The sequence below is a fragment of the Bacillus rossius genome, chromosome 1 (genome assembly GCF_032445375.1).
Source record: "Bacillus rossius redtenbacheri isolate Brsri chromosome 1, Brsri_v3, whole genome shotgun sequence".
NCBI lineage: Eukaryota > Metazoa > Arthropoda > Insecta > Phasmatodea > Bacillidae > Bacillus > Bacillus rossius.
This window is the reverse complement of record NC_086330.1, coordinates 250,702,825-250,718,412: the sequence shown is the minus strand read 5'-3', so window position 1 is coordinate 250,718,412 and position 15,588 is coordinate 250,702,825. Positions and strand designations below refer to the sequence as shown.

Below are 15,588 nucleotides of genomic sequence, written 5' to 3'. Positions count from 1 at the left end.
TTGTGAATAAAACGCAACATAAATGCTGTGACCCTCAACAACTTGGTCAGATGGCTAAATCTGGTTACCAGATGTTCTAAGTCACGATTGTGGGTCATAGTTTCCAACGTCACAGCCTTGTGTTCCAGAAGGACTGGGTCCGCTTCAACAGCGTGTTGGGATTTTGGAGGCCAATACTGAGTTGGCTCTTGTAACCATAATGGCCCGGTCCACCACAAGTGGTGGTTTAGCAACTGAGTAGGTAGAAGGCCACGGGAGGCACAGTCCGCCGGATTGTATTCAGATGATACATGTCGCCACCAGGATGAGGGTGTCAAGTCTTGAAGCTCACTTACTCGGTTGGCCACGAAGGTTTTCAACTGGTGCGGAGAGGAGTTAATCCAGGCCAAAACCACTTGAGAGTCTGTCCATGCTGTAATTGATGACAAACTAAACTCCTTTTGATAGGTTGCAACAACAAGTTTGAGCAGGCGTGCCAGCAATAAGGCACCACACAACTCTAGGCGAGGCAAATACTGGACCTTGACTGGTGCTATTTTAGACTTTCCGACTAACAAACGAGTGCTGATTCTGTTGTTAGCTTCTATGATGCGTAAGTACACAACAGCGGCAAAGCCTGTCTCAGAACTATCCGAAAAACCATGGATTTCATATACGCACCCCTCAGAACCTTGTAGGTGACAAGGAATAGCAACAGCTTTGAGGCAAGGGAGCTCCTGTCTGAATTTCTGCCAACGTTCTGCCAGCTCAGACGGAAGATCAGCGTCCCAATCAATAGTTTGTAACCAAAGAATCTGCAGCAAATGTTTGGCGAACATTAACAGAGGGCAAAGCCAACCAAGTGGATCAAATATTCTAGCAATCGTCGAAAGGATGGTTCTTTTTGTGGCATGGTTGGAGCTATCCTCAATTTTGTACGCAAATGTGTTTGACGCTGGACTCCATTGTAGTCCTAAGACTTTGACAATAGCCTGACTATCAGGATCGAAGCTCAGAATCTGGGGTGTTTCAACATCTTCATGTGGAAGCCAATCAAGAAGTGCAGGGTGATTGCTCATGAATTTCCTTAGTTTGAAACCACCTTTGGCAAGACAAGAAAGAAGTTCCTTTTGAACATCCAGGGCTCAATCAATAGAACTGGACCCTGTGACAACATCATCTACATAAATGTCAGATAACAGGACTTTAGATGCAAGAGGAAAGGTTGCAGCCTCATCCTTAGCCAGCTGCTGTATTGTACGAAGAGCTAGGTATGGGGCTGCAGATACTCCATAAGTCACCGTCTTCAAGCGATAGTCTTAAAAAGGATCAGTGTCACAAAACCTCCAGACAATGCGTTGGTAATCCTGGTGCCTTTTATGGATAGAAATTTGTCGATACATCTGTTTTATGTCTGCAGTGAATACTACTGCATGTGACCGAAAGCTAAGTAAAACATCAATTACATACCGGCCAACTTTTACGGAATGTCCGTAAAATTTACGGATAGAGGCGTTGTTTTATGGTTTTACAGAGCCCTGATTTTTTTTACGGATGTCGAAACGTTTTTAATAAATTTATAAATTCGATGAACTGGTAATTTCGAGTTTGTAACGACGAGGCTATGTATGAGAGTTGAGAGAGACAACAAGCGTTGATGCAGATGCCAAACAAAGAAATATCTTTGTTCTTGACATCGTCGTTCTCATTGGCTCTTTCTAACGAATCAAAAATTAAGGTACTGGTCCGTTTGGAAAACAAACTCCACTCAGGGTCTAGTTTCCAAACATGGTGGAACGTTGCAAGCTGTAAATAATGGTGTAGAAGTATTGAGAAAAGCTTTAATTGTTCTGTTCTTTTATATTTCCTATATACCTTACACCAATATGAAAATGGACGAGTAATTAAATATATTTTACTAGTTTCGCGGTGTTTTCCATCGTATACATTTTTATGTTAATAAGTAGCCTGTGTTTCTTTGAAGACTTTTGTTCTTAATTTTTGTGCGTCTTTTTATGAGTGTTTTTAACGTGTTTTAAAAATGAGCAAACTGAAGAAGAAGTACTTCCAAACATACAAGGATTCTTACAATGAGGAATTTCCATGTATACAAAGATCACAGAAGGGCGAAAAATTTGTGTTCTGTTTAGTGTGTAGGTGTGATTTTAATATAGTGCACGGTGGTAAACACGACGTAAGCACACATGTTAACTGTCCCAAACACTTTGGGAATATGAAGAGTCAGGAAGAGAACAAGAAAATTAGCAGTTTTTTCAACACTAAAAACACCAATTCGGATGTTACGAAAGCGGAATGCCTTTTTGTTTCCTTTTTAGTGGAGCATAACATCCCACTCAGTGCAGCAGATCATGCTGGTGGATTGTTCAAAAATATGTTCACAGACTCAAATATTGCAAAGCAATTCACGTGTGCCTGCATGAAAACAACTTGTAATTTGAATGAAATGGCAAGTAATGCATTGTCTGAAGTTGTTGTGCATCTACAGACAGGGCCTTTCTCTGTTGCAACAGACGGGAGTAACGACACACACGAAAAATTGTACCCTATTGTTGTCACATTTTATGACAGCAAACAGGGTAAAATTGTGAGTACAGTTCTCTCCATACCTAACCTGGAAGGCGATTCTACAGGGCAGAATATAGGTCAGTTAATCTTGTCGCAACTATAATCGAAGGAGTACCACTGAATCATTGGCAGGGTTGGGAAACAACAGTTTTTTTTTAAAAAAATAATAATCAAAAAAATGTTTTTATTGTTTTAAACTTTTTTTTTTTGTTTTAAACAGTTTGTCATGTCTTAAAGAGTTTTTTTAAGTTTAACTTTTTTTTTGTTTTTAATATTAATTTTAATCAAAACCACCAGAATATGTCTTGCACATATGGTTTCAGCAGAAGTCCCATCGGCCATCAGGTGTAAGGTATATTGCTACACATTTTTGAATATGGAATTCCCTGACATTGCCCGGTTTTCCCTGACTGTAGCCATTCCGGATATTATTAAGTACAAGGCAAAAAGTTCACCTTTCAAGGAGTACTTATTCAGTCCTGTAACACTAAAAGAGATTAAACCTCTATTATGGTGGATGGCTTTGGAGAAAAGTACTTATCATGCAACTTTGAACCTGGCACATCAGTTACACAGTGCAGTGTCTTCGTCAGCTGGTATTGAACGTCTTTTCTCCACATTCGGGGTTTGTGCATAGTACTGTAAGGAACCGGCTAGGAACAGAGAAGGCTGCCAAACTTGTAACTGTTTTCCGTGCACTTAACAAAAACAGATTTTAATTAGGTTAGATGAACTTAGTGGAACTGGCACCCTAAAAGGTATGACTGGTTTGACCCCAAGCAGTGCTGGTATTTTATGTTTATGTGAGGAATGTGTTTCACTTCAAAACTTCTCATCCTAGTCTGGATATTTATCACAATTGGTGACTTACAATGAGACAGTGATGCTTGCGATGAAAATGTCAATATGCAGTTTTAGTTTTCGTAAGAAATAAAACTTTTTTTAAAATACATATAAAAAAACATGTTTAGAACAGAATGTTTTAAACATTGTGTTTTAAACTTGTTTTACTCAGAGTGTATTGTTTAAAACAATTTTGAACATATGGTTTTAAACATTTTGTTTTAAACGTGCCAACCCTGATCATTGTGTACCGTTTTGTGCCGATAATGCACCTGTGATGGTTGGGAAGAAGAATGGTGTTGCTGCATTTTTAAAAGAAAGGCATGAGGAAATAGTGGTTATTGGCTGTGCATGTCATTTATTAAAATTGGCAGCAGAAAAGGCAGCTTTAAGTTTGCCAGTGAATGTGGATGAAATATTAGTAGACATTTTTTATTATATGGAAAAAAAGTGCTAAACGAAAAGAACGACTTGCTAGATTTCAAGATCTTCACTGCAAGGAATTGAAAAAGGTACTGAAGCATGTTGTAACACGGTGGTTATCTCTCGCAAGAAGTTTGACAAGACTTGTTAGTCAGTGGGAACCATTACTCAGTTTTTTCAAAGAAGTGTTGGTAACACAGAAACCATCCCAGTCTGTGAGTATGACATCATACAAAATCCCATTAAGTGTAAAGAAACAAAGTAGTTCTAGCACAGGAAAAGGAAACCAGATACAAGGGAAGAGAATTAGTTCCTGAATCTGCTTCTAGCAGCAAGAAAATTGCACTGACTGATAAGAAGTTTGACAAGCCAGTTCTTAAAAACCAGAATTCTTGTGCAAGTAGGGAAGAAAATTTGTTTCTGTTTCTGTCTTCGAATTTTAACAAAGCTCTTTGTGCCTTTCTACTTCATGTTATGCCATATTTTGAGAAAGTAAATGTAATTCTTCAAGCAGCATCGCCACAGATACATATTTTAAGAGAACTGTTAATGAATTTGCTGAGAGACATTCTTGGGCAGTCCATTACTTGAGGTACAGACAATTTACGTCATAACCAAAAAGATGATGGTGAGTTAATGATAGGAAGTCACACAACAATTTTAATAAATGTGCTCGAAAGCAAAGAGAAACATGTGTTCTACAGCTCAGTAAGGAAATATTTCATTACTGCATGTGATTACATGATTAATAAGTTTCCTTTTAAGAGTGAAGTTATAAAACATGCAGAAGTGGCATGATTGAAGGGAATTGAAAATGCACAATTTTCCTCAGTGCGTTACTTTGTGAAATTGTTCCCCATTATCTTGGCTGTGAAAAAAGAGAAAACTATTGATTTCGCAATGGATGAACTCCATAAACAATTTGCAAATGTGCAGATTGATAACATTTCGGCTGTTGTGGATAAAATTGTGTCGATTGATGTGAAATGGGCAGAGTTATCACATACACAAGGAGTTGAAGGGGTTTGTAAATATGACAGAATGTCAAGGGTAATGCTGTCCATTTTATTTATACCACACAGCAATGCGGAATGCGAACGTATCTTTAGCTTGGTAAAAAAAAAAAACAGAACAGAATTTAGATCATCTATGTCGAGAGAAACACTCCAGTCAATCTCTGTTCTCAAATGCAAGAGGTCTGGACCATGTTATCAACAAAACTTCAGCAGTGTTTTCCTGCAAGCAGCAAAGAAGGCCACTTCATCATCATTACAAATGAAGCAGAATACTACAGATTATTTTTTTTTTTCACATAAAATTCATAAATCATTCATCCATCAGTCCAACATTTTTTTTTTTAAGGTACCTTCATGTTTGGTTTATTGTTCTCAGTTTAAGTTTTTGTGTAGTTGTTAACATTGTTGTGCTAATTTTTTTAAAAAAAATATATTGCTTACAGCAGCACTAGAAATATATTTTTAGAGTAGTTCTGCATAATATTTTGGGGGTCGAATATAAGGTTATGGGAAAGTCGAGAAATTGATATTGGTTACCAGTACTTAGTAATTGCCGCACGTGATTTACGCCAAGTTTTATAAATTCTAAAAGTTTTACTGATGGGAGTTTCAAAAAGTTGGCAGGTATGCAATTATTTCTTTCTGTAGTTTGGGACCAGTAAGTAGGCAGTCATTCAATGATCTCCCAGTGGAGCCTTTAGCCGAGGCATCAAACACCACCTGTAACTTGGTGGTAGAACTGTCAGGCTTAACTACAGCGTGGTGAGGAATGTAGTATGATGGAACTGAATGTGTTTGTTCTGGAGGAACTTTCTCCATGTGTCCTGCAACCAGATAGTCCTTCATGAAGTCAGAGTACATTGCTGATACATCTGAATTCCGTTTGAGGCGCCTCTCCACACCAAGCAGGCGATTTATGGCTTGAGCACGAGTGTCTCCCAACTCAGGGGATGAGGTGTTGAATGGCAGACATACATTGTAGCGCCCATCCTCCATGCGCTTGTGAGATTCGACAAACATTTTCTCACAACGCGTATCTTCAGGTGAATAATGCTTGATGGTGGGGTACTCCTCAACTTCCCAAAATTTCTTCATGACTTCTCCCAATGGAGGGAAGGAACAGAGCAAGAAGACCGTGAAGGACTGTGAGTACGCAGGAACTGGCTTAGAAGCCACCCTTCCCATCAAGATCCAGCCAAACACTGAATCTAATGCAACAGGTGGGCCCTCCATGCTGCCCCCTGTAACCAATAGGGGAAACACATCTGCACCGATAAGCAGGTCGATGGGGCCAGGCGTATCAAATGAGGGATCCGCTAGCTTTAAGCTCGAGACTGCCTTGCGTACATCGGGCGATACCACCACACTCGGAAAATTACCAGTTATCCGTGGAAGAATAAATACATCAATAGTGAACTGAGGACCAGTGCTGCCAACTGGCATGACTACAACTGAAGCACGAGCCTTAGCAACGTTCCCTTGGGTGCCTGATAACCCACTGACTGGTAACTGGGTTCTCTCACGATGTAGCCGCAACTTCTGAATGCAGTGCTCAGTAAGAAAGCTAGCCTAATTTGCTGTGTCCAACAAGGCCCTAACAACAATTGGATTACCCGCAGCATCTAAAATCTGCACCTGAGCTGTTGACAACAGAACAGTGTGGTCAGCTCTCGCAACGGCTGATGTGACTGAGGAGACTGCGGATATAGTTTCTCCAGAAGAAGCTTGGTCAGCATCTGATACTTGTGCTACTTTGTCATGAACATGATCATTTTCAAAATGCAATAAGGTATGATGTCTAATACCAAATTTATGACATGAGAAAGTAGATGAGCATTGTTTAGAAAGGTGTGTTTTACCAAGGCATTTTAAACACAACTTTTCCTTCTTCACAACAGCAAAACGATCCTGAGGGTTCAGGTTATGAAAGTCGGGGCACTGGTGCAACATATGAGATGCACTGCACATACAGCAAGACTGCAATGAAGTAAGAAAAGCATTAGTACGGTACTTAGATTGGGTTGGAGGTTTCTGCTTAAAGGGCTGTGTCCCCAAAGTTTTAGCACGAGATGCACCACAGACTACTTCCTGGGCCCTACAGTGCCTTTCCAGAAATGAACAAAAGGAATTAATGTTGGGAAACTCACGACCTAATGTCATCTCCCACTCTACCTGAAGCTTAGAGTCTAGGCACTTGCTCAGTATAGGGAGCAAGATCATGTCCCAATGGATTACCGGGGCCTGCAATGCCTTAAGTGCTGAGATATTTTCAGAAATGACTGTCAACAGCCGCCGTAGAGAACTTGGTGAATCTACTGAGGCTGCAGGTGCCTGCAGTAGGGCCTCAACATGTGCCGACACAATCAAACGTTTGTTCTCATAGCGTTCCATGAGCAAGTTCCAAGCTACTTTAAAGTTTGCTTCCGACAAGGGTAACGACTAAAATATCCCAAGCGGATCGCCCACAAGAGCACCCTTCAAGTATGCCAACTTTTCTACAGATGACAAAGCAGTGTGTCTGAAACTAATGTGGAAAACAAATTAGAGAAATTCGACCACTGCTGCGGAGTTCCGTCAAAGCTGGGAAGTGTGATTTTCGGTAATGCGATGTTTAACTTACGGAGTTCTGAAACACTGCCTTCAGGCCCGGGTGATAACCCAGGCTTCCTGTTCACAGAGTCGACGGCGGCCATGACTGTGTAGTACTGCTCTTCAAAGTCTATCAAACGTTGCTGATGCTGTTGACTGTTGAAATTCTTTCTTTTGTCCGACGAAGCTTCTACGTCGATGAAATCCGCTTCGTAGGAGCGCTTCACGTCCGGTAGGTCACGCACACTGGCAAGAAGCAACGGGACCTTGGTCGCGTCACTCGCTGCCGCTTTTGCTAAGTCACACGCACGTTTCACCTGTCCCTCCGCTAATTGCAGCCGCAAACCCAGCGCTTTAAGTTCACTCATGATGAGACTACTTACGTGATTTCCAGCTATTAACCTCAAAATCGCTTACGCAAACACGCAGTAATTTAATGCACGCACGAACCAACTAAGTTACACCGTTTGTGCAGCAAAGTACAACACAACCAGTTCAACGTACACGGGCTGTAATCACTTCAATGCACGTAACATATTTCACTGAACAAAGGCGGTCCCGGACACTAGAAGCAATGTTCACGCATGTGCCAAGAATCACAAACCAATTTCGAAAACCAGAACTATCCGGCCTAGATGGACCAAAAATGTTATAGCCCGATAACTGAGTGGACTGTATACGATAACGATTATAGATGCCATTATAATACAACAATTTAACGGTGAGGCTACACCATAGTACTACTCACCGCCATGATGAAAAATATGACTGACTTCCGGCTGGAAGTCCAGGGCTGCCAACTGTTGGCAGATGATGCTGAATAATGGTTGCCACTACACAGCAGCGCGGGAAATACAAACTTGAAGTATTCAGAGACTTCTCAGAAGCACTGATTACGTTGAGGTCTAATCAATGTTACTAACACAAAATTACACACACTAATAAACAGTCCGAACAAAGACTTTCCACTAACATTATACACAGGCAGCACAGTAAGACTGGCCTACACAGTGTAGTCTGTATGGTGGCAGACACACGCCTTATCTCTGACCCCGGTTATCTTTATTGCTTTCCTCCCCTCTGCCGCTCTGTTCATGGGCCACTTTACTGCATTTGCTGTGACAGCCCAGATATTAGGCCTATCTCTCAACTGCCTCTGAGGAAGCAGAAAAAAAAAAACCAATGCCAAGGAGAACAGAGCAAGTATCAAAGATCCCCTCTCTTACAGCTAGCAGGCAGACTCCATGCAGAAATGACAATGTACAGTCACATGACATGGCTCTGAAGAAAACACAAGGAGATAACACAGGGAAGGTAATTAGAGGCTTTGAAATTTGCACAAAATCCTTGTGTAATATTTAGAAAATATGGGACATACACAACCCTTATATTCGATCCTCTTTGCTTCCATCTTCTGGCTGCCTTTTGTTAGGGGCCCCATTTACATCACCAAGTCATTTCATTTTGTTTTTCAACACTCCAGCAGAAAGCCACTATTTTTTTTAATGTATCTTATAGAAAATTTCCTCCTCTTTCACATAGTACCAAGCTCATTTTTTTGTGAGGTCTGCCTTTTGAGATACAGTCTATTTTGTAATAAAGGATGCAGATGATACATGAAACATCAGTCATGTTAATAATTCCGTTATAACTTACAAAACATTCTAGATATAGCAATTTGGTGGCAAAATTTGAATTCTCTAGAGAATTTTACATAAAGAAAAGTGTTCTTATTCTGAAATATTGGTATTACAGTGAAATACAAACAAGGAAACACAGATACTGACCAATTTATGCTGTCATTACAGCCTGTTTTAGGTCAAAAATGGTCACAAAGGAACCTTCAATTTTCAGGAAGTATTTGAGATAAAAATCTAAAATTTTGGATTTTAAGTGGCCTTTTGTCACCTAACAATTGAACCAATTTTTATTAAAATCAAAAAACATGGGTTACATGCCCTGGATGAACTGACATGGAATGACCCCACCGCCTTCATTGTGAGCGCCTACCTGGCCCGGATAGGGGTCACAACCTTGCTGCAGCCACCGTACAGCCCGGATGTGAGCCCGCCAGACTTCTTTCTGTTCCCAAAGTTCAAGAGAATTATGAAAGGTCACCATTTCGAAGATGTTCCCACCATCCAATGGGCTGTCACGGAGTCTCTGAAAGAAGTTACGGCAGCTGACTTCCAGGGGGCCTTTGCAGCATGTAAATCACATTGGCAACGGTGTATCAACGCCCAAGGAGACTATTTTGAAGAATTTTAACCGTATGTACCGATCGGATCAATAAATTCTTTTTACCAGACCTAGTCTCATTACTTTACGGACAAACCCTGTACATGTACCTGCTGCAAACTTGTCTCCCACTAAACACGTTGCTAGCATTATATCCATTATCTCCACCCCCAAAGATATGCATTTGTCACTAATTATATTGCTGTACTTTTAGAAGGCACGTTCACCATTAATGTTGGACACTGGAAGCCAGAGACACATGACTGCTTTGTTGAAGAATTTTGGGAAGTAATTCTTCAACTACAGCAAAACTTGTAGCTTGTCATCTCCCCTAATGTCAGACTTCAGGACTGCTTGTTTTGTTGCTGCGTAGCCCTCCAAAAACTGTTGAAACCAAAATCTCAAAGTAAAGGCACAACTTGGACTCGATCCTGTAAGTTAACAGCATCAATTTCTGAACCTGTTATAATGATTTTGCGTAGATTGAACAAGAAGCTAATGTTCTCAGAAAATCATTTTCCACAATTTCCTCCCATCAAAGATGACAGTTTCAGAAAAGATTTCTGGCCAGTCACAGCAAGTTTTGCTCCTGTTGCAGCTTTTAGTTATGCAGTAGAATTCAACATTTTTGCTGCCTATCCAGCAAAATTATTGTCACTGACAAGTTTAATCCTTGTCTTTAAATCAGAGAGTTTTTCACACAATTTGTGGGCGTTCGGATATTAGGATCTTTCCAGACATTCCATCAAATCAACAGTTTTTTTTTGCAGTACTTTACCATGAATTTCGCCTTGCATTGCAAACCTAGAACTTCATTATTGCTCAATTTTCTCGAAGTACTCTGTATCATCACCAACATCAAAATCTTTCTGTCTAAAAAATCCAACTAGATGAACTAAGTACTCATCAATGTAGGACACTGCAGGTGAGAACAGGTGATGGAAACAGCTTTAGTTCCACAGAAGATATTTTGAGGAACTCCAAATAGTGATGGTTCTTGGTTAAAGAATGCCATCTTTGCCTTCACTACACATTCATTTAGCATGGTTATTTTTGTAGACCAGACATTCTAAACTAAGTTTAGTCTGTGTGCCCAGCACTGAATGTACAACATGTCACACTGTAATACTTTCAGCAATTCGGCACACTTGTTTTTATATTTTGGAGAATCTGACACAAAGCACAAACATTTTTGTACTTTGTCATATTTCATTAAGGTCTACTACTCGAGAACATTGTGTTGAATTAGCATGGCTGAAAGGTTAATTTTTTGCAGTGGTATGTTTTGCTCATAAAAGTGTGAACGGTGGCCTCAGCTAGTGTTATTTTCTCAACCTTAGCTTTCTCGCGGAAAGAGACATTTTTCCTCTAAATTAACTTGGTGCTCTGTTCCAGAGCCCGATGCCTGACATCTAACTTTGTTCACCTTATGCGATGCTTTAAATTTACAATGTTTTCAAACAGTGTCTTTTCTTTTCCAATCTATGGGCACAAACAAAACTTGCACAGCATTATTTATTTTTTCTTTATTGAACATTTAAAATCCTTTTTCTTCATATACTTTAACTTCGAAAACACTCACAACTTTGCTTATAATTTTATGTCAGTGTTGGAGATAGTGTGTTTAATTTTGCAATGATGATGATTAATGTATATAGAATTACACGTCAGTGATGGCAAATGTACTTTGAATTGTGCTTCACTGAATAATGTACATCAGTATATGATGATGAGGGCAATTATGAGTATGAATATGTGCGCAGAGATACATATGAGCAGGTGTTTGTTAATCCAATGATTAGATGAAGCTAAGTAAGCAACAGCAGTTTGATGTCATAACGGCTGTGTTTTTAAATATTGCTGTTTTTATGTCAGTTTTTTGCCATGGTGACATTTTGTCATTAAGCTTTTCATTGGTCCTGATTTGAGTGTAAGTCATATCAAATATCAGTACTGAAGGCCTCACAGTTTGGGGACGCTTGGTGCTTATGCTTGTAGTTGCCCCTGTTGTGGTCGTATAGCCCACCATTTATGGGCCTATTAAATAACTAATAATAATAATGATAATAGTTGGTTTCCTTCTATAGAGTCCTTGTACATGAGAATGTGAAGTGTGTTCACTGAAAATGTAATGAAGAATGGATGTATATAGTAATTTTTTTATAACTAAATTACTCTTTTTGCACTGATTGGGAATGTAACCATGCATCCCATTTGATTTTATAATCTTTAAAAAATTATAGTTTGAGTTTTTTATTTTTTATTTTGTTCTCCTGTATTTACAGATTTTCAAGGTGATGGGGGATTATCAGGAATAAAGTAACTCAGAACGTAACCTGATAAATTATTTTTTTCACTCTCAATTTTTTAAATTTATTTTATTTTGTTTTTTATTTTTTAGTTGACCTTTAAAGGTTTTCAATATGGCAGCCAAGATGGCCGACAGATTGGAAGCTAGTAAAGTGTGTGAAGATATGGTGATTAATCTTAGTGCCCTCGAGCGGGCAACAAGTGAAGCAAGATGGTCATTGAACTAGTGTACTGCACCAGACAAAAAGAGAATCCAATATGGCTGCCATGATGTCGCATTGGCTGCAGTTGTAACTGTGTGAGTCATTCAAATTAATGATATGGTTTGGAGAAACTGCTTTGTGTCATTTTTTAAGTGTGTTCATTGTCAATTGTAATGGGAACTTTATAAATGTGTGCTGGAAATATTTTATTGATACATAATTTTATATAGGTGTATAATTTTTGTATTTAAAAATATATATTCCTAAATTACATCTTGACTTTCCCAGAAGCTCGAACAGTGAATCTGTTTTACATTTTTTTATGTTGGTTATTAATATTTTATTAAATATTTTAGAGTTTTTTATTTAGTTTTATTTTTATTTTTCAGGTAAAAATGTATTTCCTAAAGTGTAAAATTTCACCTAAGGTGTTAAATTTAATTTGAGGTAAAAAAATTCTTGGTCAGAGTTCAATGTCAAGATCATTAAATTACCTTCACCTTTCTTAAACACCCTGTCCCAGACTCCCCCATTTCATACTATTGAGGTATATTATCTGATACTGAAGAGTTCTTCCAAAGTAAAAATACAGGTAATCAATCATGCACAGTACAGTGTTCTCTTAAATACTATAAAAGTTTATAACTTAATTTTTTTGAGACTCATGTAAGGTAAGCTCCATTATGAAATAAATTATGTAAATTCATTTTTATGAAAAAATTTCAACAATATAATGTTCTGTCAGAAAATTGTAATTCAGGAAAATGGACCTTTTTCTTATTTATTATTTTAATCTAATAAAAGACCTTAAGGCTTGTGATTACAACATTGCTTTAAAGAATGCTCAGTTATAGAACTTTTTTTAAAACTAATAAATTCTCTCTCTGTATGTAAAATTCTCTCGAAGTTGAATGTTAATATTAATAAGTATGCTAGAATAGACAATATATATTTGTTTGATTGTAATACACCCACCCCTTGAAGTAACACTAATTCATTTCAGAAAAAAAGAATGCTAATTGAAACAGCGCTTATCAAAAATTTGCTTTTCCCATAAGAGTGTATAGTTTTCCAATAAAGTAAATATGCCTACTGACTACCATTTTAATCAAGTCACTGCTCCCATTAAAATTAATTTTCAGCACAAATATATGTTTAAAAACATTTGAAGTACATTTAAAAAAGCATTGGAATAACATTTTTAGATTAAAAAACCTAATACCGTATTTATTCACATATAGGTCGCGGCAATTTTACCAGATTTGATGGGGAAAAATTAAGTGCGACCTATATGTGAAGAAAATTTTTTTTAAATTTTTGAGGAATTTTTTTTTGCAATACAGTAGAATCCCGCCGATGCGACCCCCCTCTGATGCGTCCATTCCGTTTATACGACCGTTTTTTGAGAAACAGTGAAAAATTTGAGCAGAGAAAGACGAAAATTTGAGTAAAATCGGCTGAAAAACAAGTCTGTTACACTTTGTTGGGCGCTATGTATTCACATTTATCTTGGCGAGAGCTGTACTGTAAGCAGGCAGGCATACAAAAGACGGCTAAAAATAGATACCACCCCTCTAGACTGTCCACGCGGCAGTGTCTAGCCGAGCTCGGTGCGTCCACTATCGCACGAAAAGCTGTCTCAGCTGTCATGTTATCTTACCCGCCCTCATGAAAAGCCGCTGTGGTAACTTCTGCGAGAGCGTAAGAAACTCGTCCGGCCAGGCGTCATATGTGATGTGATGCTTACCTCTCCCATCCCCTGCTAATTCTTCATGAGCCACAAGCCATTTAAAAACACCCCCCTCCCCCCTTTCCAACTAACATTTCAACACATTCTCTCCCTTATTTCAACCTTCTGCGTGAGAAACTGTCAGCATCCTCCTCCCCTCCCACACCGCATGCGGCAAAAGCCAGGTTGTATAGTCCATTCTCGGTAAAATAAATATTTTTATGGGCTTATACGAATCTCCTTCGCCGTTAATAAGTATTTTTTTTTCTTTTTTTTTACGCTGTGAAGGGTCGTGGAAAAGATAATTGCTTGAGCTGTCAAAATAAACATCGCTGACGGCAAGGGCGGGAGCGCATCCTGTCGGTCTGTCGCTGTGATTATCTACTCCAAAAACTAACTTGACTTCAATTTTATATATTCGGTTATTACGAGTACTTGTTGTTACAACAATTTATCACGCCATTATCAGCTCTCGTAGTAGCGGAGTTTTACAGTACCCGTTAACTCTTTCGTGCACGGTGCGCCGGCCGTTCGCGTCATTATATTACTGGTGCGACCTATATGGGGGGAATCTTAAACACCAAATTCAAGACCTCAAATTATGGGTGCGACCTATATGTGATGGTGACCTATATGCGAGTAAATACGGTATTAAATTAAAAAAATTCACATACCACATTGTTTACATAATAGGGCTGGGGCCTTGCACTCTTAAGCAGGTGTTAACAACATTTCTGAGTTACAAAAAGAAAGTTGTTAATATGGGAGATAGTATATTTCAGTTATAATAATATTTAAAAAGTGTTACCTTAATGTTTTTTATTATTATAAATATTATTTAACTTGTTAACATAATTCCTGACACTGTTGTTTACTAAATGCCAATGATTTGCCACTAGCACTAGCGCATCTTAATAGGTACGAGGAAAACTAGCCCTGAAAGCTTCTAGATTTACTCTCTAGCTGTTGCTGACATATGGGAGGGTGAAATATAAACGTTGGCTGAACACACATGCGTCGTCGGAGATAAATACGTAATTAAGGTAGCGAATAGCTATTAAGAAAAGAGCAAAACTTTGTTGTATTGTATTTAATGCTACTCAAGTGCCATTTCCATTGTGCACGAATGGAAATAAATTTTCACGTAGGAGAAAACCGCCCCATTTTAAATCACTGACCTGTTTCTTTGAATCTATGACCATGCTACTTCAAATCATGCAGTAATTTATTGGTGTCGTTACTTCCAAACAGCGCAAATCAAACGGTGTTACTTCGAGGGGCGGGTGTACTTGCATGAATGAACGAACAGTTGTGGTTACATATGTGTGTGTGTGTGTGTGTGTGCATAAAGGCTGGTACGAAGACAACTGGTTCGAAGTGAGCCTGGACAAGGAGGGTGTAAACTGTACGCGTGAGGAGATGAGGCTGGCAGCCGAGGGCCACCTCACCACCGAGGCGCTCATGTGGAACCAAAACCAACAGCGCACAATCTCCGGCAAGGTGAGGCTCCATGCCAATTTTGCACAAAGAATGGCTCCAGCACAGGGGAAAGCTGGCATGGTGAGGCTCACTGCAACTCCTACATGTAGCAAGCAGTGCTTCAGTACTGAGGAAAGCTAGCAAGGTGATACTCTTTGCAACTCCTTCACACAGTGTAGCTCCAGCATTGCAG

The 15,588-nt window shown here is 39.1% G+C and overlaps 1 protein-coding gene across 2 annotated transcripts in view; it reads left to right on the top strand.

Annotated features, from left to right (window-relative positions):
* Positions 1-15,588, top strand: part of LOC134527466 (gamma-aminobutyric acid type B receptor subunit 1) — a 262,732-nt gene that overhangs the window by 28,641 nt on the left and 218,503 nt on the right. For both annotated transcript variants that reach the window (XM_063360161.1, XM_063360160.1), the window contains exon 6: positions 15,268-15,416. In XM_063360161.1, coding sequence (XP_063216231.1) covers positions 15,268-15,416 — 149 coding nt within the window. The remainder of the gene's footprint in view (positions 1-15,267; positions 15,417-15,588) is intronic.